The sequence below is a fragment of the Hemiscyllium ocellatum genome, chromosome 36, assembly GCF_020745735.1.
Source record: "Hemiscyllium ocellatum isolate sHemOce1 chromosome 36, sHemOce1.pat.X.cur, whole genome shotgun sequence".
Taxonomy (NCBI): Eukaryota; Metazoa; Chordata; class Chondrichthyes; order Orectolobiformes; family Hemiscylliidae; genus Hemiscyllium; species Hemiscyllium ocellatum.
The window spans coordinates 36,739,894-36,767,336 of NC_083436.1; the positions used below are offsets into that span (position 1 = coordinate 36,739,894).

Consider the following 27,443-nt stretch of genomic DNA (forward strand, 5'->3'; position numbering starts at 1 on the left):
ATGTGGAGTGCAGGAGTTTGTTCAGAGGAAATGTGGAGCAAATTATATGACCACAATTTGACCCATCTATTAGTTGATGGAGATATTGTTGAGCTTTTATAATTCTCTACCACAGAAGACTGCAGATGCTGAGTCATTGTGTATGTTCAAGACAGAGATTCAGAGATTTCTTTTACTAAAAAAAATTAGAGATGCAGTCGGTTCTGCAATAACACGTTAGTTCCATTCTCATGCAATCAGTGTTAAAAAGAAAATTGTGTAATAACTGCACCATTTAAACCAATGGGACTGGAATCGCATTACAACCAATACATGCTTTAAAAGTTGGGGCTTTAGAAATACGGTCCCCAATTTGTCAACTGAGTTATCACAAATTCGCATTAACGAAATGTGTGTTATCGCAGAATGACCTAATAGGATAGAGCAGGAAGGCATACTGGTGGAAGATCAGAGATAAAGGGACCAAAGGGTATAGGGAACAGGGTTGGATGATCAGCCATGATCACACTGAGTTGCAGATTAGACTCAAAAGGCCAAATGGCCAACTCCTGCTCTGATTTTCTATATTTCCAAATTGGGCCACATCTTAATGACTGCCAATCCAAGCCCAAAGGGCCAAACGGCCTATAATCTTGTGGTTTCATGCTTCCACCACTTGGCTTTTGTTTCAGAAAAACAACATTTGCAATTTGCTTCCCTTCTTTCAAGAGCTGCCAACACTCAAGTTTGAACACTGAATTTGAAAGGATTCAGAAAATATTTACAGGGATGTTGCCAGGGTTGGAGGATTTGAGCTTTAGGGAGAGGCTGAACAGGCTGGGGCTGTTTTCCTAGGAGCATCGGAGGGTAAGGGGTGACCTTATAGAGGTTTACAAAATTATGAGGGGCATGGATAGGATAAATAGGCAAAGCCTTTTCCCTGGGGTTGGGGATTCCAAAACTAGAGGGCATAGATTTAGGGTGAGAGGGGGAAGATATAAAAGAGACCTACGGGGCAACGTTTTCACACAGTGGGTGGTACGGGTATGGAATGAGCTGCCAGAGGAATTGGTGGAGGCTAGTACAATTGCAACATTTAAGAGGCATCTGGATGGGTACATGAATAGGAAGGGTTTGGAGGGATATTGGTCAGGTGCCGGCAGGTGGGACTAGATTGGGTTGGATTGGCATGGACGGGTTGGACCGAAGGGTTTGTCTCCATGCTGCACATCTCTATGACTCTATGAAAGGCACCAGCATTGCTTGACACTCGTCCCAATAAATTTCCACTTCTTATGGGCGCTGAGTGTTTACCTGTGTTGTGAAGTACTGAGGGCATTACCAGCATGCTAATCAGAGTTGAAAGACAATAATGCCAATTCTCCTAGGGACACACATAAGATGCCAATTTAACTGTCTCGAAATTTGATCATGTCAGCAATAATTTACTATCTGTCCAATAGCCTGTTTTATGGAGTGAGGGGTGGAAATACTCATAAGCAGTTGCACAAAGCAGGCAGCTATATAACAATATCCCTCTGAACTCCACACAAAAAAGGAAAATCAGATGGAGGTCAGTTGCCAATGCACTAATGACCTGAAACTTTATTGCTGTTTCTTCACTGTACCAGGATCAAAGTCCTGGAATAGCCTTCCTAACAGTACTATAGGTGGCCCTACGCTACACAGGCTGCAGAGTTTCAAGAAGGTGACTCACCATCACCATCTGAAGGGCAATTGGGGATGGACAATGAATGTTGGCCCAGCCAGTGACACCCACATCCCACGATGGGAACAAAATGAATACCCTGTTATCCACAATGACTTTCAACAAAGTGAGGTATTATCAGAATCAGTGTGTGTTTCATTTTTTGACCACAGCCACAGAATGCCATGTCAACACAAAACTCTAATCTCCTCCACTTTAATAATAAGTACAAAAGTGGCCATTTGGCCAATCATGCGCCTGCTTTTTGAAAAAGCTATCCAAATTGTCCCAGAGCCCCACTCTTTCCCCATAACCAGGCAATTTCTCTTCTCTTTCAAGCCTCTATCCAATTCCAGTTTGGACATTTTCCTCACTTCTTCAGGCGGTGCAGTCCAGAACATAAGTATGAAATGTATGAAATATTGCTCACAATCTCCTGTTTGATGTCGGAAATACTACATACTGGCATCAAAGCCCTAATATTTTGAACGCCTCTAGTAACTCTCCACTTAACTTTTTCTCCTTGTGACAAATAAATTGCTGTCTCTCCTGTCTCACCACATACCTGATCTCTCACCGCCTGGTGAGTCATGCTCAGCCACTTCTTCAAAAGCTCTGACAACCTTCCCATGGGGTGGTGTTTGGCACTGATCACAACTCTCCAGCTAATGTATACCCACCACCTCAGATACTATTCAACCAGCTTTTGTACTCTGTCTCCTCTTATAAAGCTTAGGATCTCTTTCTATTTTTGTTCCCAATGTTAGACTCCAAAATGCAAAAGCTGCTGTGCAATACATCTATTAAAGTACAGGTTTGATAGCAACTTGGATTGTTGCCACATTTGTGATATATTCTACTCTTAGATTATACTGCAGTAATGCAACTTAGAAAAATGACACTTTTGTTGCTTACCAGAGTCAGTTTAGTATGATCGTAAGGCTCCCCACCGCAGAATGCATTTATGCCTTCTTTTCTGAAGCAGAAAGTTAAGCACATGTAAGATCAAACTGCAAGCAAGGTTTATAAATATGCAAATGACAGGTTTAGTGGTTACTATTCATCTTGGTACAAGCTACTTCCTAGGCAGAAAGAAATTGTGTAATGTCACACTGTACATGGCTTCAGGACACCTCAGAGTGATCAGTCAAGAATAGTCACGTAGAAAGTGCAACAAGCTATTTTAAGCAGGTCCCACAAACAGAAGTGAGATAAATGGCAAGATATTGGTGTTCTTTTGTTGGTTGAGGGATTAATATTAGCCAGAACACAAGACAGAACTCTCCTGTTCTTCTTCCAATAGTGTAATGTGATTTTCTTTACACCAACCTGAGAGGGAAGATGGGCTTTCTGCTTTAATGTTTCATTTAAAAGATAGCGGCACGGTGGCACAGTGGTTAACACTGCTGTCTCACAGCGCCTGAGACCCGGGTTCAATTCCCGACTCAGGTGACTGACTGTGTGGAGTTTGCACGTTCTCCCCGTGTCTGCGTGGGTTTCCTCCGGGTGCTCCGGTTTCCTCCCACAGTCCAAAGATGTGCGGTTCAGGTGAATTGGCCATGCTAAATTGCCCGTAGTGTTAGGTAAGTGTTAATTGTAGGGGTATGAGTGGGTGGCAGGTCGGTGTGGACTTGTTGGGCCGAAGGGTCTGTTTCCACACTGTAAGTAATCTAATCTTCATAGCGCTTTCTACAGGATAGCACCGCCTTGATATTGCACTGAGAACTCCAGCGTAGTTTTTGGCCAAGAACTTTTGTAACTCAGAGGTCAGAGTGCCACCAATTCAGTCGGTGGCATTTTCTAATATTGGAAGTGATGTCAGAGGCCAATTAAAACAAATCTAGAATAAAATTGGGAGTTTAATGATGACCACAAAATCTTTGTTGATTCTTGTGAAGAAAAATCTGGTTCACAAATGTCCTCTAGGGAAGGAAACTTCCACCCTTACCTGGTGTGCACCTGACTGCAGACCTACAGTAATGTGGTTGACTCTTAACTGGCCTCTGGGCAATTAGGGATGGGCAATAAATGCTGGTTATCCAGCAATGCCCTCAGCCTGTGAATGAGTAATACAAAAAATAATCCTGCTTGCTCCAGATGTGTATAATGCCATCTCTGAACAGGTTATTTATATAAAATGGGAACCTTGAGAGGTGCTGTGGCTTAAAGCACTGCCTAACAAACAGGAGATCCTGAGATGGATTTCAGAAATACCGCTTTCATGTTCCACCTGCCCCAGATGTATGTCAAGCTGAATAGCTTGATGAAATTACTGTAAACAGGGGAAACGTAATCTGTGGGTGTGAGAGTTGTAAGAAAACTAAGATCAGAAAATCCAATCGCTGGAGTATGTCTAACAAATATTTTAACGTCCCACCTTATCGATGTAAACTGTAAAACAATTAAATACATCCGGTCACCTTTTCATTAATAATGGATTGCTCAATATGCCCTGAGGCATGGTACATTGGCGAGACTAAGCAGAGGCAACGGCAATGGATAAATGGGCACTGCACAACAATCAACTGGCAGGAGTGTTCCCTCCCAGTCGGAGAACACTTCAGCGGTCCAGGACATTCGACCTCGGACCTTCAGGTGACTGTCCTCCACTGCAGACTTCAGGGCAGGCAACAACGCAAAGTGGCTGAACAGAGGCTGATAGCCAATTTCGGTCCCCATGGGGATGGCTTCAACTGGGACCTTGGGTTCATGTCACAATACAGGTGACTCCATTGCACTACACACACACACACACACACACACACAAAGACCCTCTCTCAAGCACTTACACATACACACTCTCTCACACAGTACATTCACACACACACACATATCCATTTGTGGGATGAATTTGTACGTGCAGAATTACATTTTACTTCGCTCAAAAATTGCATGAATCCATGTAAAATTCTGTAAATCTGTTTTTTAGATGAGAATCAGTCTGACCACAGACAGTCTCACACAGGTCAGCTCACACCTTCAATGCATTATCTGGGCTTGACATGGTGCCAATTGTTAAAAGTTCACTTGAGAATATAACTTTTTAAAAATGTTCTGCGCTTTACATATGAAAGAACTGAAACCAACATGGTCATTCTAAAAGAGGAGACTTAACAAACAATCCAGATCTTTTTTAATATATCATTTCAGTTACATCACACTGTAAACTTTTGCTATGGAGTCTGTGTCTTACAATCTTATACTCCACAGTTTGATCAGCTTTGGGAGAAGGACTTCGTGAAAAGCCTGGCTAAGAGTGATTTCGCAGAAGCACAAGTCATATTCCTGGGCCATGTCATCGGACATGGACAAATTCCCCCACAGGATGTGAAAACAAAGGTTATTGGGGAGTTTCCCTTACCACTGACGAAGAGGTAAGTACTATGATTTCTCAGACTGAGTGAGTTTTATTGGAAGTTTGTACTGAATTTAGCAGTGCAGTTGCTGCACTGACTGACATGTTGAAGGAGCGCAGAAACTTTCAATAGATGGCAGACCATCAGAAGGCATTTGACAGCCTGAAAGCAGTGTTAATCACAGCCCCAGTGTTAACCACATCCAATTACCCACAGGCATTCAAAGTGTCTACTGATGCGAGTGATGTGGGTGTCAATGCTGTGCTCTTGAAAGAAGGTGAAGAGAAGATGGAAAAACTTATTTGGTATTCATATCGAAAATTGAATAAGCAGCTGTATTCTCCAATTGAGAAGGAGACCTAGAGTCTGGTGTTGGCGTTGCAACATTTTTACATTTTACAATAAGACGTCTGAGACAAATGTACACATTGAGCATAACCCATGAAGGTTTTTGTAAAAATTTAAAGATAAAAATACCAGACAGTTTAGATGAAGCTTATGATTATAGGCATTCAATTTGAAAATTATAGATGTGGCAGGATGAGAGAACATAATTGCAACTTTGATGAAGGAAGACAGAGGCATTTGGTGGCAGGAAAAACTGGACTGAAATGGACCGTAGGAGGGAATGCTTGCAGGCTTAGAGTCAATGTAACGTAAAATGTACTGTGGTGTACTAGTAAGACTAAAGGCTTTTAAAATGAAGCCATCTTTGTATTTTGATGGTTCATTTTTTTTAAAGCAAGGTGGTGTGATGCTACTATGGCTTTAACAGGTGTGTTTTGTCCTTTTTCTTTGAAGGGAGGTTCAGACAGAGGTGATAAGTTCCAAGCCAACAAATTAAACAGCTTGTGAGGCTGTGGGGATTTTTAAAATTTGTAACAATGGAAGCAGCCTGAATGGTTGGGTTCAAGTTCCCACAGAACCAGGATTTTCTGTTTACTTTTCAGTAGCTGTCAGGGTTGTGAAAGCTGTTACATCTCTCTTTTTCTCTCTTCCTGTTACAGCTAAAAGCTTGGGTTCTCTTCCTGCTGCTAGAATTGCATTGGAGACAATCTATTTTACCGAATTTGCCTTTACCAAGGGTGTGCTTTGGGATGTAACTGAACTGGGACTTTTCCAGCATCACATTTTTCAACTGATGTCACTGAACTGGAACAGTTAATGAGTAATTTATTATTTTAAGTATTTCAGTAGAGTTACAGTTAAGCCAATTCTTTTATTTATATTTTGTCTGGATTTTAACTACAGTGTATGTCCACAACCACCTGATGAAGGAGCAGTGCTCTGAAAGCTAGTGCTTCCAAATAAACCTATTGGGACTGTAACCTGGTGTCATGTGATTTTTTAAGTATGTATGAATAAAACATGTTTCGCTTCAAGCCTCGTTGTTAGACCAATCGAACTGCATCTGGAATACAACACCTGGCACTTGCCTTTTGAAATAAGAAAAAGAGTTAATGTCTAGGCTATCTCCTTGACATGTTTTGAGGGGGTTGGTCCGGTCCATAGCAAGTCAAATTGGGCTTCAGCTAGTAGGTGCCTTTCCATGGTTACGTCAGTAATCCCAGACCAACTGGGACCTTGGCATCTCATTAAGGATTAAACCAAAGTCACATGCCTCTGTCGGTCAACCTAACCTGGTCAAAAATCCTGATACAGAATCTCCTGGCTCTCAAATTGCTGAAATAAAACAATAGCATCTCAGACTTTGAGGTGGTTTGGGGTTGTAATATTCCTTAACTAAACCGGTCAACTCTTGAAAGGTTTTAGTATCTGGTGCCTCAGGGTAAGTTAGGCTCCTAACAAGCTATCAGGAGAACTGCTTGATACTTTTCATCTGCCCCAGTGTCATTTGCCTGGAAAAAAAAGCACGTATTTCCCACATACTGGACCCAGTCTTGGACAGCAGGGCCGAATGAGGGAAGCTTCCCAAATAATGGCATGATGCAAGCAATGCTTGCCCCAACTCAATGACAACTGTTGTGAGCAAGTTTCCTCAGGATGTGTTTTACTCGCAACGCCACTGAAGTAACTCCACAGAGGCCAGTATCCCATAACACCTTTGATTTGAATGTGGAGAGTCCTTGACTCTGGTACAGCCTCGTTAGAGCCAGCACTCAGAGTGAACCCTGTTAACCAGGTTAACAGCTCCAATCAGGGAACTCATACTCCATGAGGCCCACCTGGCTGACCTCGTCACAATCACTACAGGCTCCATGGTCAAACTGCGTGTCATTTAGTTTCATTCATGCTAGTCACCCCTGGACCTGTGTTCCTTTTAACTGTGCAACCACAACAGAAAGAGAAAACGAAGAGTGGAATTCTAAAATGAACCACTCAATCACAGACAAAAACCCACCTGTCTCGTTCAGTTGCATCTTCTGGCTGGGTCAGGAAATTTAGGCTTCCCCCAGGCCCTGACATTCCAAAGGATGGATCAGGAGACCAGGATGACGAAATGCTGCTGCTTTCCATGGGCTGCCAGACAAAAAAAAGGATTACAATAAAACTCTTCAGTTTCAGTTCTCCGAGGGCTAGACAGTATAGGTGATGAGAGATGAAGGGCTTATGCCCGAAACGTCGAATTTCCTATTCCTTGGATGCTGCCTGACCTGCTGTGCTTTAACCAGCAACACATTTTCAACTGTGATCTCCAGCATCTGCAGACCTCACTTTTTACTCGATGAGAGGTGGGGGCTACTCTGGGGTTGAACAGTCAAGAACCATTTCGGACTGAGATGGGAGGTGTATTTACTCAGAGGGCTGGGAATCTTTGCAATTCTCTGCTCCAGGATGTTGTGGTTGTTCAGTCTTTAAGCATAGTCGAGAGTGAGATCAATAGGATGCTTTCGGACGGAAAGAATCTAGGAATTGGATTGGGGGGGATCTGGGAAATGGATCTAACGTAGAAGACTAGCCATGATCTTGAATGGTGGAGCAGGCTTGAGAGACTTCTCGCTCTTAAGATGTTCTGTACTCAAACATTGAAAACTGCATGGGCTTTCATTCAAAGGGTATCTATCCCCTGATACATTGAGGAGGAAGTGAGGACTGCAGATGCTGAAATATTGAGTCAGAAACTTCAAATGATGGATATTGGATGAATGACATGCTTCATGACACAGATCCCAACCCCGAGTGTTTCCACTCCACTGCTTGCGAGCAAATCATTCCTGGCATTAGTCACAATTTTTAACCATGAAAATGTCTTCAACCAGGACTGTATTAATTAATAGCGCACCTTCTCTGTGCAGACCAGAACACAAATATTACACAAAGACTTTCACCTCTCACCCTATCGCAGTGAAAGCAAATACTCCAAGCATTTGCATTTCACTGCAGCCTTTTTCACACCTTTCCCAACTGCATCCCACCTGTTCAAGTGCATACACTGCTGTAATATGCAGCAGCTTATTCACACAGGGTACGGTCTCTAGACCAGAATAGTAAAGCACAGGGTTTCCCCAACATCAAGCCTTAGAATGGAGCCACTGATCGAGTTGCCAAGGCTGCTGTTTCAACAACTGAGGAAGGATGGACCATTGGGCCAGCTGGACAGGGAGGAGTGTTGGGAAGGGGAATGTTATGAGTTTCCAGGTATACTGACAGGGCGAGGGTAATGGGCTAACATTCCTCAATTATCAATGTCAGATGAAGCTGCAGAGTCAGGTAAATAAGCAAGCGAGCTTCCTGCCAATGTGAATGAAGGGCTGCCCTTGTTCAAAACTGACACAGAAAACCTGCCCCTAGTTTTAATACATTACTTCCCCCTTTAAATTTCATCTATTTCTCAAAACGGCAGGAGGATCCCCATCTGGCTAGCTGGTAAGGCCACTGCCCACTATGCTAGGAGGTCAACCAGTAATTCTCCCCATGTCTGTGTGGGTTTCTTCCGGGTGCTCCAGTTTCCTCCCACAGTCCAAAGATGTGCAGGTTAGGTGAATTGGCTATGCTAAATTGCCCGTAGTGTTAGGTGAAGGGGTAAATATAGGGGAATGGAGGGTCGGTGTGGACCTGTTGGGCCGAATGGCCTGTTTCCAATCTAATCTAATCTAATCAGTACATGAAGAATGGTGTTTTGTTGTGCACTTGAACTTACTGCTGCGGCAATGTGAATTCTTGCTGTATTGAGATGACCTGTAATGACTGGGTCAGAGTTATTCCGTCCATTGACTCCATCTATAGTTCTCACTGTCTTGGAAAGACAGTCAACATAATCAAAGAGCCCTCCCACCCTGGTTATAAGTTCTTTCAACCTCTTCCAGCAGGCAGAAGATACAGAAGTTTAAGCAACTGGACCAACAGATTCAAGATCAGCTATTTCCCGGCTGTTATTACACTGCTGAATGGACCTCTCAAATTTCCAATCTAATGTTGATATTGTACTCGGTGCACCTTCTCTGCAGCTGTAACACTGTATTCCTCACTCTGTTCTATTACCTTTATGCACTTTTTATAGTATGATCTTCCTGTACTGCATGCAAAACAAAACTTTTCACTGTATCTAGGTACATGATGATAAATCAAATCAAATATGCAAATGATTACACGGAGTTTACTCTCTTCTGCTGAGTGAGGCAGAAAACAGCAAGTGAATAGGGAATTAAAGCAAACGCAGTGTGCAGTGCCTTTTCCCTCTGTGACATGTAAAGCAGTAGTGTTTCACCATGCATGTCTCTCTCTCTCCGAAATATTCTGTGCACAGTGTACCAAGCTGCCTCTCAAGATCAGCAACATTTGCTGAAGATGCTCCAACAGGTTTTAATACATGACCTCTAGACCCACCTGGTTGAACAGCCTGCTCTCCACGTGATATTTTCACATCCAAGAAAGAGAAACGTGGGTACAAGCAGATACTGCCACAAGAGAACATCGGCAAGCAACTTTGGAGCAGCAAGTGGAATGGACAGCAGTTGTGTGCTACATGGCTGAACACTCCAATCCTTGGAAAGTGAACCGAAGTGGCACTTCTGAGTAAATCCATGTCTGGACAACTGAGACAGCAGAGCTGTGTTGGCAGGAGTCAATGGATGGGCAAGGAATTAAGGGAATTAATAACGAGACTTAGAATGTTGGAAAAGTTCTGTGGGTCAGTTGGATGGTGAGAACACAGACCAAATAGAATAGAATTCCTACAGTCTGGAAACAGACTATTCAACCCAACACATCCATAACCATTCTCCAAACAGCATCCCAACCAGACACACCCTCCTGTATCTCTGAAACTCTGCATTTCCTATGGCAAATTCACTTAATTTTACACATCCCAGACACAATAGGCAACATTTTAGCACAGCCAATCCACCTAACCTGCACATCTCTGGACTGTGGCAGTGAACCAGAACACCTGGAGGAAAGCCACGGAGAACATGTAAACACCTCACAGAGGGTCACCAGAGGCTGGAATCGAACCTGGGTCCCTGGTGCTATGAGGCAGCAGTGCTAACCACTGAGCCACCGTGATACTCCAAATTGCAGAAAGTGGACGTGCAAGTTCAGCAGGTAATCATGAGAACAAATAAATTTTGGAATTTGCAAATGGAAATCGGGCATTTATTGTTCAAGAAATGCAGTTTTAAAGTGTTGGTGTAACCATAGAAGGCATTGGTGAGATTGAATCTCGAGTAATGCGTTCACCTGAGAAAGGATATACTTGCACTGGAGATAGTTCAGAAAACTCCAAGATGGGAGGCTTGTCTTATGCGGAAAGATTGAACAGTTTAGGCCTACATGCTAATAATTTAGAAGAATGACAGGAGATTAGATTGAGATTTAAAAGATGCTAAATGGGATTGACAAAATAGACGTGGGGCAATCTAAAATGAAAGGTTTTAGGGGTGGTAGATATAAAACAAGATGAGGAGGATTTCCTTCTCCCAAAGGAACTGTGGGAATTATTGTCACAGAGTCGCACAATCAGTTGTTAACAGAACTCAGATGGAAAATTACAAAGGCATAAAAGAACATGGAATTAGGTGACAGATCAGCCATAATCTTCCTGAATTTTGGAAGAGAGTGAAGGGGCTGAATGGCCTACTCTTGTTCCTAGTGTGGTGGGTGCCAGGACACTGAATAAATTTTGAGGAGGAAATAAGCAGATTTTTAATTAGTAACAGGTTAAAGACTTGTGGGGAGCAACAGGGAAGTGGAGTTAATGCCAAGACAAGATCAGCTATAATCCATATTAAAGGGAGAGCAGGCTGGAGGGTTGCTCAGCTCTAGTTCCCCCTGATTATAGCAGCTACAGGGCTTTAGTGACTATCACTATTGCATTTCATTCAGTCCGAAGGTTGTGCGTTTGATGTCACTACAGAGATTTGAAGATATAGCTTGGGCTGACAGTCCCATGTAACACTGAGGGCTCAACACAATGTGGGAGGCACAGTCCTTCAGTTAATATGTTAAACTAAACAAATACCTTGCTATATTTTTAGCTGAGTATCAAAGTTCAAGAAGTGCTTGGGAAAGCTCCCCAGTGCTGTGACCAATATTCACACCCCATCCAATGTCAAGAAGGAAAAGCAACAGATGATCTGGTAATAAGGAACAAAAAAGTGGTTGGGAAATGAGGGAACATTGCATCTGTGGAGAGAAAAAGACTTGATGTTTTAGGTCAATGACCTTGCCTGGGAATGGGAATTTGGGATTTGTTTTTAAACCAGTGGTAAGGGAGGGGGATGAAAGAAATGAAGTGTGGAGGAATGGGGGAGATTTCATGATGCCACAGCCATGAGTAATGGTAATGGATATACTGAAGGAACAAAGATTGCTCACAAATGAGATGTGAAATGGGACATTTAGAAACGCCGGAGTACACCATGAGGGGATAAAGGAAAAACAAGGGGGACTGTTCTTCTTGGCTGCTGCATCATGAAATCACTTGATGTTGATCCCCAACTCGGTCTCTCTTCTGTAAAGGTCCTTTTCTCTGAACTGTTAACTCTCTCCCCAGAGGTGCCCTGATTTACTGAACGACTCCCTCTTTTCCTCTTTTTTCTTTCCTCCCTGAGATTTCTCAGATCTTGCTTTTTCAGTGCCTTGGGAATGGTCACAATGCTGTTTGTGGGATCTTGCTGTGCAAAAACAAACGGTGCTACAGAAATGGGTCTATCTTACTCTGCACCTCAGGTATTATAGCAATAATGGTCTTATTGAAGAATCTCTAAAACCCCACATTTAAAAAGAAAATGCTGGAGGAATACAGCAGGTAGAGAAAAAACATTGTGTCTGGTATGAACCTGCCTCAGAATTGAATAGGGCTGGAAATTGGTGGTAAGTCAGTGACTGAGAAAGAAGTATTGGCGACATGAGAAAATTCTTCACTACACAGCGATTAGGATCTGGAAAACTGCCAAAGAGTTTGCTAGAGGCAGATTCAAGTGTGGCTTTCCAAGGAAAGTTGCATAACCCACCTGAACAGAAATCATTTGCAGGGCTATGGGGATAGGTGTAGGATCTGGACAAATCGAGCTGGTCTTATCATGGGCCAAATGGCCTCCTTCTGTGCTGTAACCTATGATGTGATGTCTGTGTGAACATACCATTGGAGAATCCTGGTTGTCATTTAGCTCAGAGAGTTTACAACTTGATTTCTGTCTCTTTGGCTTCATGCCTTCCTCGATGTAACTACTGTTGTTCTCTTTTAGCTTCTTATCACTGGCTTGGGAAGGTTCCAGAAGTCCCGATCGTCCCTCCTCACTGTTACAGGGAATATTCTCTTTGTTGATGCTGTCCCTGCAGAATAAGGCAGGTTTGAACAAGTTAGAGAGATGCTTTTATGAACTCGGAGTTCAATCAGAAGGAGCTTGGTACTGGCCTAGCTGTTGTACAAAGCCTACTCCTTGTTTTGCCTTCAACATGGTCAGCTTGCATTTCACACAATAATTGGGACATTTTTGCTGTCATGATGACGAGGAGGTGAATTTCCTCAGATCTTCGCATGTTTGGTTTCTGTCATTTTGGCAGCAAGCTGGTGGATCGAAATGTGGATTTTCTGAGCAACTTATGACAGGAGAAAATCTGAGGAAACTTAGCCGTCAATGCTTAGTAATACACCCCCATAGTTTCCATCAGAACCTTCAAACATTATACCCCTCAACCTCTAGTAATACTCCCAAGAATATCCAGCAATAGAATCTCCATTAATACTCCCCAGAATCTCCAGTAATATGCCCTGGAATTTCTATTAATAAATCTTAAAACATCTCACAAAGGTTTCCACTTTTGAAGTGAGGTGAGGAACTGAGGAGATGCTGAGAGGTGTGCAGTTAGGAAGAGCATGTTACAAAAAAAAGAGCAATGGAAAGAAAATACAAGTGGGATTAATGCACCCCAGAATCTCCATTAACACTAAATACACCTCAGCAGCAGCTTCGAAAAGATAACAGAGTTTCTCCCAATCACAGTTTATCTACCTACTAATCAGTACTCTCCTCTCACACAGTATAAATATTATTTTGCCTTTACTCTTGTGAAATGTCCTGAAGAGTGCAAGATGAAAAACATTGACAAAATGTGACTTTTTTCAGCAATTTTGAGAGGCTGGAATTTTGGAAGGGCAAAAGGGATTTGAGTGTTCTGGCAAACACATCAGTAAAAGCCGGTGCACAGGAAGAAAACATGATGAGAAAGGTGAATGGTCTATCAGTCTATTTATCGAAATGACTGAAATAGAGCACACAGAGTGCTCTGTATTCATCTGTGTTTAGTCTGGTCATCACATCTCAGGAAAGACATATTGGACTTGGAGGAACATAGTGTTTGGAATGAGGTTGACCAGGTAGATCTTATTGAATATGATTTCTTGATTCCGACCAATCAGGAAGGCCTGGTTGACAGGTATAAACAGGAGTCTACCCAGCGCCAGGTTGACCTCCAGTGAGGGGTGTGAGGTAGGCACGGGCGCCAGTCGGCCGGTGGACAGTCTTTTGGGTTAATCTCCAAACTGTTCGATGTGACTTTTTTTAAAAAGAAAATATTGCTCTGGCATCACAGACAAAAAAGTTTAAGGGGCACATTAAAAAAAAGCTATTGTTTTGAGGAGTTGAAAAATGGATTCTCTGTGTGCTGACTTTTTTTCTCGTCTGAAAGGAAAAAAGACTACCCTTTTAAAGAGGCTGAAAAGTATATTTAATATTTTTGATACGTCTTCCAATTGGGTTACTAAAGGTAATCATTGTCTTGATTTTAAAACAAAAAATGGACAAGAAACAAAAATGGCGAAGCCAGTAAGTGAAGTTAAGACGTGCGTTTGTTTACATGATTCTAGAGTGAATTGTAAGCTGTGTAAACTCATTTTCACAAAAGTATTAAATATAATCGGACCGCGAAAAAGAAACAGGCGTCTAAATAAGCAGTATCACAGTTAGGCAGTAGTGTGGGGGTTTTAAAAAAAAGAAAGAAAAGAAAAAAAAAAGGAGTTTTCAACATGGATGCTGGGGAAAAAATAAGCACAAAAAGAAAAAAAAATAAAAATTAACAGGAGTCTTTCCTGGTGGTGGAAATTAGAATAACGATTCGTGCACCTTGTGTCTTTCACTGTGTCTCACACCTGCAAGCACACAAAATGGGTGCTGGGGAAAAAATAAGCACTACCGCAATTAGGTGGAAAAAGAAGAAAAAAAAGAAAAAATATAATAAATAGGAGTCTTAGTGTCTCCTCAATCTAGGGACAAACTTTGAGTTTGCTGGTCAGAGTCCACATACTGTGCATGTGTAAATAAAGGGTGACTTGGTGACAGGATACTAGCCTCTGTGTAATGATTTCAAAAGTGCACATCACACATTCACTATTAAATCCCTAGGAGGTTAAATTATGAATCTGGGTTGCATAAAAGTACCTTGTGTTCACCTAATTTTGGAAGGCATAATTGAAGCATTTAAAATGATAAAGCATTTCAATGGTGTAGAGGCAGAAAGACAAAGCTAGTGGTAATGCCTCTGGACTAATCATGGTCTTGGGGTTCAAGTTCAAATCCTACCAGACCAGCTGGTGGTATTTAGATTCAATTAATACATTTGGAATATAAAGCTTTTCTCTGTAGTGGAACTACCACTGATTGTCAAAAAATGCATCCAGTTCACTCATGTCCTTTAGGAAGCAAATCTGCTACCCTTACCCGGTATGGCCTAGGGTTGAGGCTTGAAACTGGTCAGATATGTTCTATGTTGTCCACATGTTGCAGTGACTTCCCAACTGGAAGTCAATGTGTCGGCACACTGCTCGTCATGTGTGGACCCTTTGTGTGGCTGCTCAGCTTAGAGGAAACATTGTTCAACCCATTGATGAGCAGTGTGGTGAGAGAAGGTGAAGATCTGTAACAGCGCTGAGGAGCAGTGACTATTGCTGCCTCAAAGCTTCCGATCCAAAAAGTTCAGTTCGTGACCCTATTTGGGGTCTCAATCGAATTTGCGAAGCCCTCAATTAATGAACTGGAGCTGGGGTCTTCAGGAATAAAATCAGGACATACTCTTACATGGGAGGGCAATAGAAATCATAACTCACCCTAAAAAGCTACAATAATGTCCAATGATAGATAGGGGGAGCAACTTTAATAATCAAGACTGGTGGAATAGATTTTTATTGGGTACGGACATACAGCAGAGCAAAGATGGATAAGTTCAGTGGTGATGCAAATGAGGAGGTCTTGTAGCAGTGGATAGTGTCCCTGCCTCTGAGCTACAGGCTCTGGGTTCAAGATCCACTTTGGGATTTGACAATCAAGGAAGATGTGCTTAGAATGTGGCCAAACAAGGGGTCAAGCACTGGCTTGTAAATCCTCCAAATATACACAGAAGGTGGGTGGCAAGAGTGGGAGAGATTCATGGGTCGCTTTTCCATGGGTACAGTTCAGGTCAACAATGAGTGGGAGCCAGTGGGTTAGCCTTGACATTGCCCTGATAACCACAGCAGGGGAAGAGTCCTGGGGAGATTACAGAACTCATGCTGAAAGCAACAGGAACAAAAGGAAAACCACACAGACTGTGGGCTGCACGGACAAAGCATACTGATTTCATCATAGTGTTGAAGGTGAGCTGGGGTTTGGGGTGGCAGGATTGACACTAGTATGGGAACACACGTGGGACAGGGAATGGCTAGTCTCATTAACCTGGTTAACCTGGATGGACTGCAGAACTATCACTAAAACAAGGAGGAAAGCCACCCTTGCTTTAAACCAACAAAGGACAACCAACATCACATAGATTAGATTAGACTTTTAGATTAGATTAGACTTACAGTGTGGAAACAGGCCCTTCGGCCCAACAAGTCCACACCGACCCGCCGAAGCGAAACCCACCCATACCCCTACATTTACCCCTCACCTAACACTACGGGCAATTTAGCATGGCCAATTCACCTGACCCGCACATCTTTGGACTGTGGGAGGAAACCGGAGCACCCGGAGGAAACCCACACAGACACGGGGAGAACGTGCAAACTCCACACAGTCAGTCGCCTGAGTCGGGAATTGAACCCAGGTCTCAGGCGCTGTGAGGCAGCAGTGCTAACCACTGTGCCACCGTCTTAGCCAGTAATTTATTAACTGGCTGTTTATACTTTACACACACAAATAGACCTTGCAATTTTATATGTACAAAGAGGCAGTGATTTGACATTTGGCATCAAGATTCTGTTAAGATCTATTCTTATTTCAAACACCATGAAAAATCTTCTATCTAATATATCAGTTTAAAGGGTATACTCTAGTAAGAGTAAAGAAAACAGCTTTACGTTTCTTTGTTTCGCCAGTATTCATCCTGCTCTTTGAGATGTCTCCTTCTCTGTCTGGCTGTGGATGAAGATGTTCCCATTTCAGATTCCTCTGAACTTTGACTTCCACTGCCATGAGCATCAAAGAGGTGCTGTTCTACTGCGGATCGGATAGTCCTTTCAAGAAGGCTGCAAACACAACACAGCACTTCCTGAGCAACCCGATACACCAGCAGTTTGCCCTTTGAAGTGATATCAGTGACATCAATGTATTCCACCTTAATCCCCTTTAGCTTCCTTCCCAAATTACACTTTCAATGAACAATCTGCACCTCAATCAAAGCCGAAATTAGTTCAAAATATGCACCTACCCACAATGACATGTATCAGATGTATGCACTTACACATAAACATGCAAACATTTAGTCAACTGATCATGCATATATAAGCAGACATGTACTAACTTACACATGCATGTTCATGCACCCACAAATGCATGAGTATACACACTCATCTACATGTACATGTGTGTTCACACCCCACCCATCTCCCTCTGAAGAATTTATTGATAATGAATGACTGCAAAGCGAGTGACCAAATCTATCTTCACTTTAAGGCAGAAAAGCTCCACAATAATAGCTACTGATAAAGCCAAGGGACAAACACACAATCCAATGATGGGCACTTTGAGGATCAACAACAAGAGGGATAGTCAGGAATAGTAGTAAAGGCTGTGCGACCTTTCACCTCCAGCTTGCCTCATGTTCTCATTGAGTCAGGGGTGGGGAGTATTTCCTGTTTGACTGGGGAGGGGAATGTGGGGATGGTAGAAGGGCTGTGCTGAACTGAACACTGGGGCAGCATGGGGCAGCTGTTACTCTGTGTCCTTTCAGGCAGCAGATGAGCTGTGGTTGTGTCTCAGCTCTCTCCCAGTTTCCAGTCCGAACGAGTAACTGAGCCTGGTGAGGACAGCCTCAGAAGAGTTAACAAAATGTGCAGACGTGGCAGTTGAGAGATAGCTTCTCGGCCGTTAAGACTGAGTGTCTGATAAACTTAACCATGTCAACAGTGCACATGATAACCATCTCTAGTTACAAAACCAATACAGGAGCTTAGTTCAGGAATATGGCCTTGCACTGTTTATCTGAGCAACATTGCATGAAAATGCAGAGCTTGACAATGAAACATTATTAGCTGATATTATGAATGCTGTTATGATCAGTATGAAGTGCCTCTCTGATATTGCCTTTCCTAATGCCAACTGTATCCTGTTTATTGCCATTATGGGGTTGGACTGAACCTATAATAGCAGCATTCATTTCGGGAGGGCTAGAAGACAACATCAGAGATGTATTGCTGAGTTTGTATCAGGGTCCAGTCAGATATTTGGAGTACTGTGAGCTGTTTTGGGCTCCGTATCTAAGGAAGGATGTGCTGGCCTTGGAGGGGGTCCAGAGGGGGCTCACAAGGGTGATCCTGTGAATGAAGGGCTGGTCACACAAGAAGCAGTTGAGCTTAAAAGAATGAAGGGGATCTGATTGAAATGTGCAGAATCCTGAAAGGTCTGGACAGAGAGTGGACGTGGAGAAGATGTTTCCAATAGGAGGAGAGACTAGGACCCATAGACCTCAGAGTGAAGGGATGACCCTTTAGAACTGAGATGAGGAGGAATTCCTTCAGCCAGAGGGTGGGGACACTGTGGAAGTCATTACCACAGAGAGCTGTGGAGGCCAAATCATTCCGTGTATTTAAGACAGAGATAGATAGGTTCTTGATTGATAACGGGTTCAAGGGTTATGGGGAGAAGGCAGGGGAATGGGTTTGAGAAACATATTGGCCATGATTGAATGATGGAGCATACTCAATGGACCGAATGGCCTAATTCTGCTCCTATATTGAAGGTGTTATATTGCCCAACTTGGGAAAGCCCTGGGATTGCACTTGGAACTGCCGTGGCTCACATACTCAACTAATGACCGAACCAGTTCAACATTTGTTTGGTTACACTTGAGAATTGTTTTCTCATTTACTGAGCTGCAAGATGGCAGAGGGCTATCGGGTAGGGGATGAGCTTGTTTGGAACCAATGTGCATTTTTCGTGAACGGGAGGGTGAGGGGGGTGGGGGTGGGAGGTGGGAAAGAGGTTCTCAACCTCCGATTGTACCTGCTATTTCCGTGCTCCAGCAGGACAGACAAGGTCAGTCACTGAGATGTACAACCTCGCCCACAGTCAAAAAGAAAACTCGGGTGGTGTCCATCATCACAGAGGTTGTGGAGGTGGCAGTAATGTTACTGCATTAGTAATCTAGAGGGCCCATGTTAATGCTCTGGGGATATGGGCTTGAATTGCATCACTGCCAGATGGTGAAATTTATATTCTGGAATTAAAATAACCTAGTCTAATGTTAATCACATAACAACTTTCTCAAAATCCCATCTGGTTCACTGATGCCCTTTGGGGATGGAAATCTGCCATCTTTATCACCTACGTGTGATGAGTAGCAGTGTAATTGACTCCTAAAGGCCACCTGAAATTGCAGAGAGCGCTTAACAGCTCAAGAGGCAATTAGGGATGACCGAAAAATGCTGATCTTATTTTAGATTAGACTTAGATTAGACTTACAGTGTGGAAACAGGCCCTTCGGCCCAACAAGTCCACACCGACCCGCCGAAGCGCAACCCACCCATACCCCTACATTTATCCCTTACCTAACACTACGGGCAATTTAGCTTGGCCAATTCACCTGACCCGCACATCTTTGGACTGTGGGAGGAAACCGGAGCACCCGGAGGAAACCCACGCAGACACGGGGAGAACGTGCAAACTCCACACAGTCAGTCGCCTGAGTCGGGAATTGAACCCGGGTCTACAGGCGCTGTGAGGCAGCAGTGCTAACCACTGTGCCACCGTGCCGCCCACATATGTCCCACGTAAAAATAAAAACAAAAGACCATTCAGCCTATCCAAGACCTTTACTGGCTCTTCAAAAGAGGGAGTCAATTAGACTCACTTCCTCTCGCTTCCAACAACCCTTTCTCATCAACACCAGTGTTTTTTCAGTCAAGTGCACATCCAATTGGAAAACAAACCCTCTCGTTTTGAAAGAAACAAGAAAAAGTGCTCTTACTTCCCAGCTGCTGATATTCTGTTGACTGTAGGCATGTGGGCACTGTAATGGTAAACAGATACACAGGTTAGATCATTAAAACACCAGGAAAAGGTGATCAACAGTGAACATAAGAGGGTGTCAGAGCTGACACCACGGTGATGATTCAAGAGGGGAAAGGTCATGTAGCCCCTGGCTGAACTTTCCAAGACAAAGGGGGGATGGGTAGAGAAATGATTTACCCATTACCTACAAATAAAATAAGCTGCAGTGAGGTCTAAGTTCAATGGACTATTGGATGAACCATCTGTCCAATTCACTGGCACTGTCCACCACTCAGAACGGAGGTCATTGAAAGACAAAGATGAAGCCTTATGGTAGCCCATTCCTTTCTTTGTTGTTGCCTCAGGGGACAGGTACCATTGTAAAGTAAGCGGACCACTAGGAAAGTAAAGAGGACAAAAAAAACACTATTACCAGCACAAACTGTGCTCTGGGGGGCAGCTCTGCTCGAGTTGTGACAGAACAGAGCAGGAGTGGAGCCGTTTGATTTATCCTTCTGGGTCTGGCTAGAGAAGATGGAGGTTATCAAGGGGAACACACGACAATCTTCAGCTCCAGCAACATTTTGTTTTGGAAATTGGAGAAGTGTGCAGTTAAGCAGAATGAACCGCAGGACAGCACTGAGAATTACTTGATTACTGAACTTGCATTCATGAAAAGGACAGAATTTTAAAAAGGCACTCAAGTGCCTTTAGTGCTGTCAGTATTTAACCAAGTTAACACCAGTCACTGAACACATGCTCTTCTGAAACAAGTGGTTTAAAAAGAAAAAGCACTCGTTAAAAGTTCTTCTGCTCTGTGGTATGGCTGATAATCCAAGTGATGCAACTTAATCTTTTGCCTTCAAAATGCGACCACCAAAAAAAAGAATCATGACAGTTAGTGAATGCAGCAGTTTAATTATTTCTTAACGGCTCCTGTTTTGTTTAACTGACACACACACACCATTTAACCAGAGAGTGGTTAGATTGTGGAACTTGCCACCACAGACTGTAGCTGAGGAGAATATACTGGGAGTATAAAAGAGGAAGTTCGATGAGCATGAGAAACAGAATAAGGAATAGAAGGATATGTTGAAAGGGTGTCAGCTGAACTGAGGAGGCCAGTGTGGAAGTCCACATGTGCATGTAGAGTTTTTTTTTAAGATTAGATTAGATTCCCTACAGTGTGGAAATAGGCCCTTCAGCCCAACAAGTCCACACCGACCCTCCGAAGAGTAACCCACCCAAACCCATTTCCCTCTGACTAATGCACCTAACACTATGGGCAACTTAACATCCACCTGACCTGCACATCTTCGGACTGTGGGAGGAAACCGGAGCACCCGGAGGAAACCCACACAGTCACTAGGAGAATGTGCAAACTCCACAAAGACAGTCACCTGAGGCTGGGATTGAACCCAGGTCCCTGGTGCTGTAAGGCTGCAGTGCTAACCACTGAGCCACTGTGCGCCAAAGAAAACTACTGGAGTGAGAACAGTGAATACACCCTCCCTGGGTGGTTTCGAACCACCAACCTCTCGATTGTCAGCCAAACGCCTGACCAATTGTGCCACAGACCTTGACCTTTTTGGTGGAATGCATTTTCCAGCACAGAAACAGATCAACGTAGTCGGACAATGTGCATTGATATATTGTCTGTATCATCATCCAAAAACCCTCACGGTCAACAAAGCACATCGAGAAGATAGCCACTGCTGTGATGTAGGGAACAGGGCAGTTAAATAGCACACAGCAAGATCTCATAAGTAGCACAGATCAATCTATCTCTGTGCTATCGATTGGAATTTGATGGACAAGGGGGGATAAATCTTGGCCAGGGGGCAGGAAGAAGATCTCTGTCCTTCTCACAGAACCTCTTACACACAGGTAGACAGATGGAAATTGGTGGGAATGGGACAACTCCTCTGCAGTTCAGCCATGATGAAATTGTATGTGTATGTGCATAGAGTCATGTAGCACAGAAACAGACCCTTCATCCATGCCCAAAGAGAAGCTAGGACCTTTCTCCCAGGAGGTTGAGGGGTGACCTTATCGAGGTTTATAAAATCAGGAGAGGCATGGATAAGTGGAACTGGAAAAGTATTTTCCCCAGGGTAGGGGAATTCAAAACAAGAGTGCATAGGTTTCAGATGAGAGGGGAAAAATTTAAAAGGAACCTGAGGGGCAACTTTTCCATGCAGAGGGTGGTGAGTGTATGGAATGAGCTGCCAGAGAAAGTGGTTTACGCTGATGCAATTATAACATTTAAAAGACATTTTGACAAGTGACCTTGCTCCTAAACGGTCTGAGGAAGGACTCGGGCAGACAGATTTAGTGCTTGCTGACCCTGTGCAAATTAAGATGTTCTTCCACTGACCCTGAGTACCTGGCAGCGTCAGCAGCAGAGGGTGCTGATAAGCTGGAGTACCAGTGTAATTGACAGGATCATAACACACTCTCCCAGGGTACATGGCGGGCAACTGTTAAAGTCCTGGTGTTGCCAAAAACTCGCTGACTCTAATTTGTTGCAGAAAGAGCAGTTGCACCAACAACTGCTAGCACAGTGCTGGATCAGTTCTGGCTCATTGTTCCCTCTCTTTGTGGGAGCCTGCTGTGCATAAACTGATTGCTGCATTGCCTACTGTACAACATGGACTTGCTTTCAAAAGGTATTTTGTTGGCTGCAAAAAGCTTTTAGATGTCCAGTGGGTGTGTAAAACATTCCACAAATGCTCTTTTTTTTTCCTTTTATAAATTCATAAGTCAAACTGTACAGAAAAGACTCTTTGGCCCGTCAAGTCTGCATTGACCTACTTTCACTAATCCCACTTTCCAGCAGTAGACCCAAAGCCCGGAATGTTACGACATTTCAAGTGATCATCCTAATATGCTTTTAAAAGGTATGAGGTTCCCTGGCTCTATTGCCCTTCCAGACAATGCATCCACATCTTACCAGCACAAGCCTAGACACTGAATGATGCTGAACCTGGTGCAATCAACAGCCAATCTCCCACATCAGTCCCCATAATGGAGGGAAAACCACTGATGAAGCAGCCAAAGGGCCATGACACCACCTTTGCCCCCCCCCCCCCCCCCCCCCGTAGTGACGTCCTGTGCCCAAGGTGACTGACCTTCAACAACCATCTCCCTTTGCGCCAGGTCTGACCCCAGTCAGCGCAGAGCTCTCTGCACTCTCTTGATTCCCACCAACTCCAGCAACCGTGGGGCTAGCAAGCTTTGAGAAGGTTTGTAGCTCAGGTTGAGGGTCTGGATGTGAAATACACTTAGATCCAGAACACTGGGACTCCCAGGCACCACTCTTCTAGGTCGATGTTTTCCAGGGAAGGGTCAACAGATGACCTCCCACCTCCGGCTACCTCATCCTCCACCCTTGCTGCTATTGGTTGTCCGATCAGCCTATCCTGCACTCCCATCATTCAGAAACCAGAAAATACTTCCTTGTCATTGCCTGGTACATTTTCTTCATCGCCAATAAGCGCTGATTTTCACTGACACAAGGGTTGAATGTAACAATGTTCGTTTCGTCAAATGCCTCCATGAGGTGGATTGCTGCAACTTGTGAATGTGAAAGGAGAGAGTGACACCTGACTGAATGTGACAAAACAACGACTGTGCCGATTGTGCTGAACAACATTCTAAGCGAGGAGGAGGTAACCAGACTGTAACAATTTCTTCCATTAAATGTTAAACTAATTATAAGGTCTGAGAAAATGCGGCAATTATTAAAACAGCCTGCAAGATTCTTTGCAAATTGGCATCTCTGGGACTGTTAAATAGCACGATCTCTGCACAGATACTCCAGTGTGACATTGTCTAAGAATGAATCACGTATATTTTCACTGAAACCAAAAAGGATGCAGTAAGTTTGGGGAGGGAACTGGAAAGTGACTGGAATGGAGCAAATCATTCCCTATGCCTGGCTGCCACTTCTGATATGGATACCCTAACTGGCAAGGCTGCTCAATACAACCTGGAATACGAACAAGGAACAACATTAGACCACTTGGCCCTTTAAGCCTGATCCAGCATTCAATAAGATCATGTGTGGTTTGATTTTATTCTCAACTGGATGTTGCTGCACAAAAAATGAAAGAACTGCAGATGCTGTAAATTAGAAACAAAAACAAAAATTGCTGGAAAAGCTCAGCAAGTCTGACAGCCACACAGTAAAGTCCCCTCAGGACCTTAGACCTTTCAATTAACTAACTCCTGATTCTTCTATATTCCAGAGTATACAGATCTAGCCTTTCATCATAAGGTAATCTGCTTATTCCAGGCAATAACCCAGTAAACGTTCTCTGATCAGCTCCAATGTATTAACATCCTTCTGCAGGTATGGTGAGCTGTACTGTACACAGTACTCCAGATGAGGTCTCACCAGTGCCCTGATAGCTTCTGTGTGGCTGAGCAGTCCAGCCTAGCCTTGTACCTTGTATAGTCTACTTTGTTTTTATGTGAACAAGGAACTTGACTCTATCAAGCTTAGACGACTTTCTGCATCAACAACTGACTTTTATCTCTCTACCAAGGGGGCATATCTCACACTGCCTGCAGGAGAAGGACCTAGCTGTCTGGATCTGGTTTCCAGCATCTGCGGTCATTGTTTTTATCTAGCTGTCTGGAGGCCTGCTCATCAATTGTGGTTCAAGGAGAATAGACTTTGCTATGAGTGCCCTTAACAATTACCACTGACTGCATTTCCAAAAGCTGTTCACAGGCTGTGCAACACTTTAGAGGTTCTATGACATCACAGTGTTGTAACAGCTCATTTGGCCCATCAAGTCCATTCTGACCCTCTGAAGAGCATCTCACCCAGACCCACATCCCCACCCTATCCCTGTATTTCCCATGGCTAATCCATCTAGAGTACATCATTCATAGTCTGACACGATGGGCAATTTACCATGGCCAATCCACCTAACCCACACATCTTTGGACAGGAAACCCACACAGAAATGGGAAGAATATGCAAATTCCACACGGAAAGTCACCCATGGCTGGAATCGAACCCCAGGTCCATGGTGCTGTGAGGCAATACTGCTAACCACTGAGTGATCCTGAGGTGTGAATGGTGCAAGGTGAAAACAAGCCACATTGTCACACCCTGGAGTTAAAATGAGAACCTATGTTCAGGCAAGCATGGTGTCTGCAATACAATGCCTCCTCTTTCCAAAATGGCAGAGCACATAAAGGGGCCACCAACCTTACCAGCTGAAATAGCAGCATTTGTGCCAAGAATCTTTAAAGAAATTTAATTTCAGATTCAAAGGAATCACTGGCCTAAATGGACCTGATACTAGTCCCAAATAACAACCTGGATTTACAGATATTTGTAATCAAATTGTTCAGAGATGGTATTACACACCACTGGAGCAGGTGGGACTTGAAGCCAGACTTCCTTATACCAGAGGAAGGAACAATACCACTCCACCAGAACAGCCTGCATTCGTCTAGCGTAACAAAACATCTTGATACTCTTCACAAGGGCCTACTCATTGCAAACGGAGACTGAGCACAAGTAGATGTTAAGGACAGCTAAAAGCTTATCTGAAGAGATAGTTTTAAAGGAATACTTTATAAAAGAGTTGAGGAGGATGAGGTAAGTTCCAGAGCTTGACATTTGAAGACCCACTCACCTGTGGTAAAGTTCATCAAGAGATAAAGAGATTTTCAACTAGAGGTTGAAGCACGAGTTGATCTAGACCACCTAGGGGAGGTATTAGGGCCAGATGCTGGGGAGTGGGAAAAGGCTGAAATTTGTGGTACATCAACTGCTGCCCAAACCTGACAACAACTGGCCTGCCACCAATTTGGATCCCACTGAAATATATGATGCCTAGTATTCTAAGCCTGTCAAGCGAAGGCTGGCTCTCCCATGCTGGCTCAATCTCACCGGTCTTTGTTCTGCAACATTGCCACCAGGACCCATTCCTGCTCACCTCAACTGGTTCTGCCTTCACCTCATAGTGGAAAACATCATAATGGCAGGGCCTCAAGCCTGTGGGATGATGTGATCTGACATTCCTCAATCTCCCCCTCACAATCAATACTTGGGATCAATATCTTTGCAGGTGATTGGCTGTGCTGTAGGAAGATGCCAGGTTAGAGACTGGCAAACTGGAGCTGTCCTCAGTTCTACTCATCAGAAATGGTTAACTCTACATTTGGACTTCAGGAAGCTTCTCACATTAACGTAGTACCTCACATTATAGGGGAGGTGACGGCTCTGTGGTATTATCACTGGACTGTTAATCCAGAGACCCAGGTAATGATACGGGGATCTGGGTTCAAATCCCACCAGGGCAGATGGTGGCATTTTAAATTCAATACAAATCTGGAATTAAGAGTCTAAGGATGACCATTATCAATTGGTGTGGAAAAAACTCATCTGGTTCACTAATGTCCTTTACGGATCTGCCTTCCTTACCTGGTCTGGCCTACGTGTGACTCCAGACCCACAGCAATGTGGTTGACTGCTAACTGCCCTTTGAGCAATTAGGGATAGCCAATAAATACTGGCCTAGCCAGTGATGTCCTTAGTCCATGAATGCATTTTAAAAAAAGCTGAATGGAGAGATTGTTGCTGCATCCAGTTTTATGTAACAGTTTGTAATGAATGAGGAGACAGTACGGTAAATACTCAATGCACCATGACCAGCAAGCAATAAGACAGGTGTTTGTGGGGAGTGGAAAAGTGATTGGAAAAGTACTGTGACTGGCAACAAGTGACCCTGGGGCTAGGTCAAACCTATTTTGTTGACTTACTGTCATCCAAATAATTTTCATGGCATGTTTACACACAACATTTTCAGTTAATTTGCAAATATTTTCAGAGCCATGAAAAGAGGGAGAATGAAAGCAGTTTAATTTACTAGCAGGACTGGTCAGACTCAGGCAGGTGTGTGCAAAGAAATGGTTGACTATCACAAGATGTATGATCAGAAGTAGGCCATTCAGCCCATGGAGTCTCCTCCACTACTCAAGAGATCATGGCTGATCTGATAATCCTCAACTCCACTTTCCTGCTTTATCCCTGATTAAGAAATCCTTCTATCTCAGCCATGAGTATACTTAGTGACCCAATAGCCAGCCACAGTAAAGAATTCCACAAACTTACTGCCCTCAGAGAGATGAAATTCCTCCCTCCTTACTGAGATTATGCCCTCTGGTCCTAGACTCTCCCATAAGGCGATGGAACTTCCCTGCACTGACTCTGTCAATATCTCCAAGAACTGCATCTGCTTCGATATAGTCTCCTCCTACTTCTAAACTCCACCTCAAAGCACTGATGCCTTCGAGCTCCAAACTATCACAACAAGGTGGAAATTCGTGGATAATGGAGTGGTGGTGGTGAACCCATAATGTTGCTGCATTAGTAATCCATAAACTCCAGGCCAATGTGTTGGGTGGTGAGTTCAAATCCCACTGTAGCAGATTATGAAATGTGAAGTTGCTAAAATCTGCAATCCAAAAAGCCAGGCTAATGGTGGCATCTAACTCCTGTGAGTTGCTGAA

At 43.6% G+C, this 27,443-nt stretch overlaps 1 protein-coding gene across 4 annotated transcripts in view; it reads right to left on the reverse strand.

Annotated features, from left to right (window-relative positions):
* fam13a (family with sequence similarity 13 member A) overlaps positions 1-27,443 on the reverse strand; it is a 212,307-nt gene that overhangs the window by 31,377 nt on the left and 153,487 nt on the right. For all 4 annotated transcript variants that reach the window (XM_060851700.1, XM_060851701.1, XM_060851699.1 and 1 more), the window contains 5 exons: positions 19,885-19,926; positions 16,778-16,945; positions 12,588-12,780; positions 7,406-7,524; positions 2,603-2,663 (listed from right to left, as the gene is read on the reverse strand). In XM_060851700.1, the coding sequence (XP_060707683.1) occupies positions 2,603-2,663; positions 7,406-7,524; positions 12,588-12,780; positions 16,778-16,945; positions 19,885-19,926 (583 nt within the window). The remainder of the gene's footprint in view (positions 1-2,602; positions 2,664-7,405; positions 7,525-12,587; positions 12,781-16,777; positions 16,946-19,884; positions 19,927-27,443) is intronic.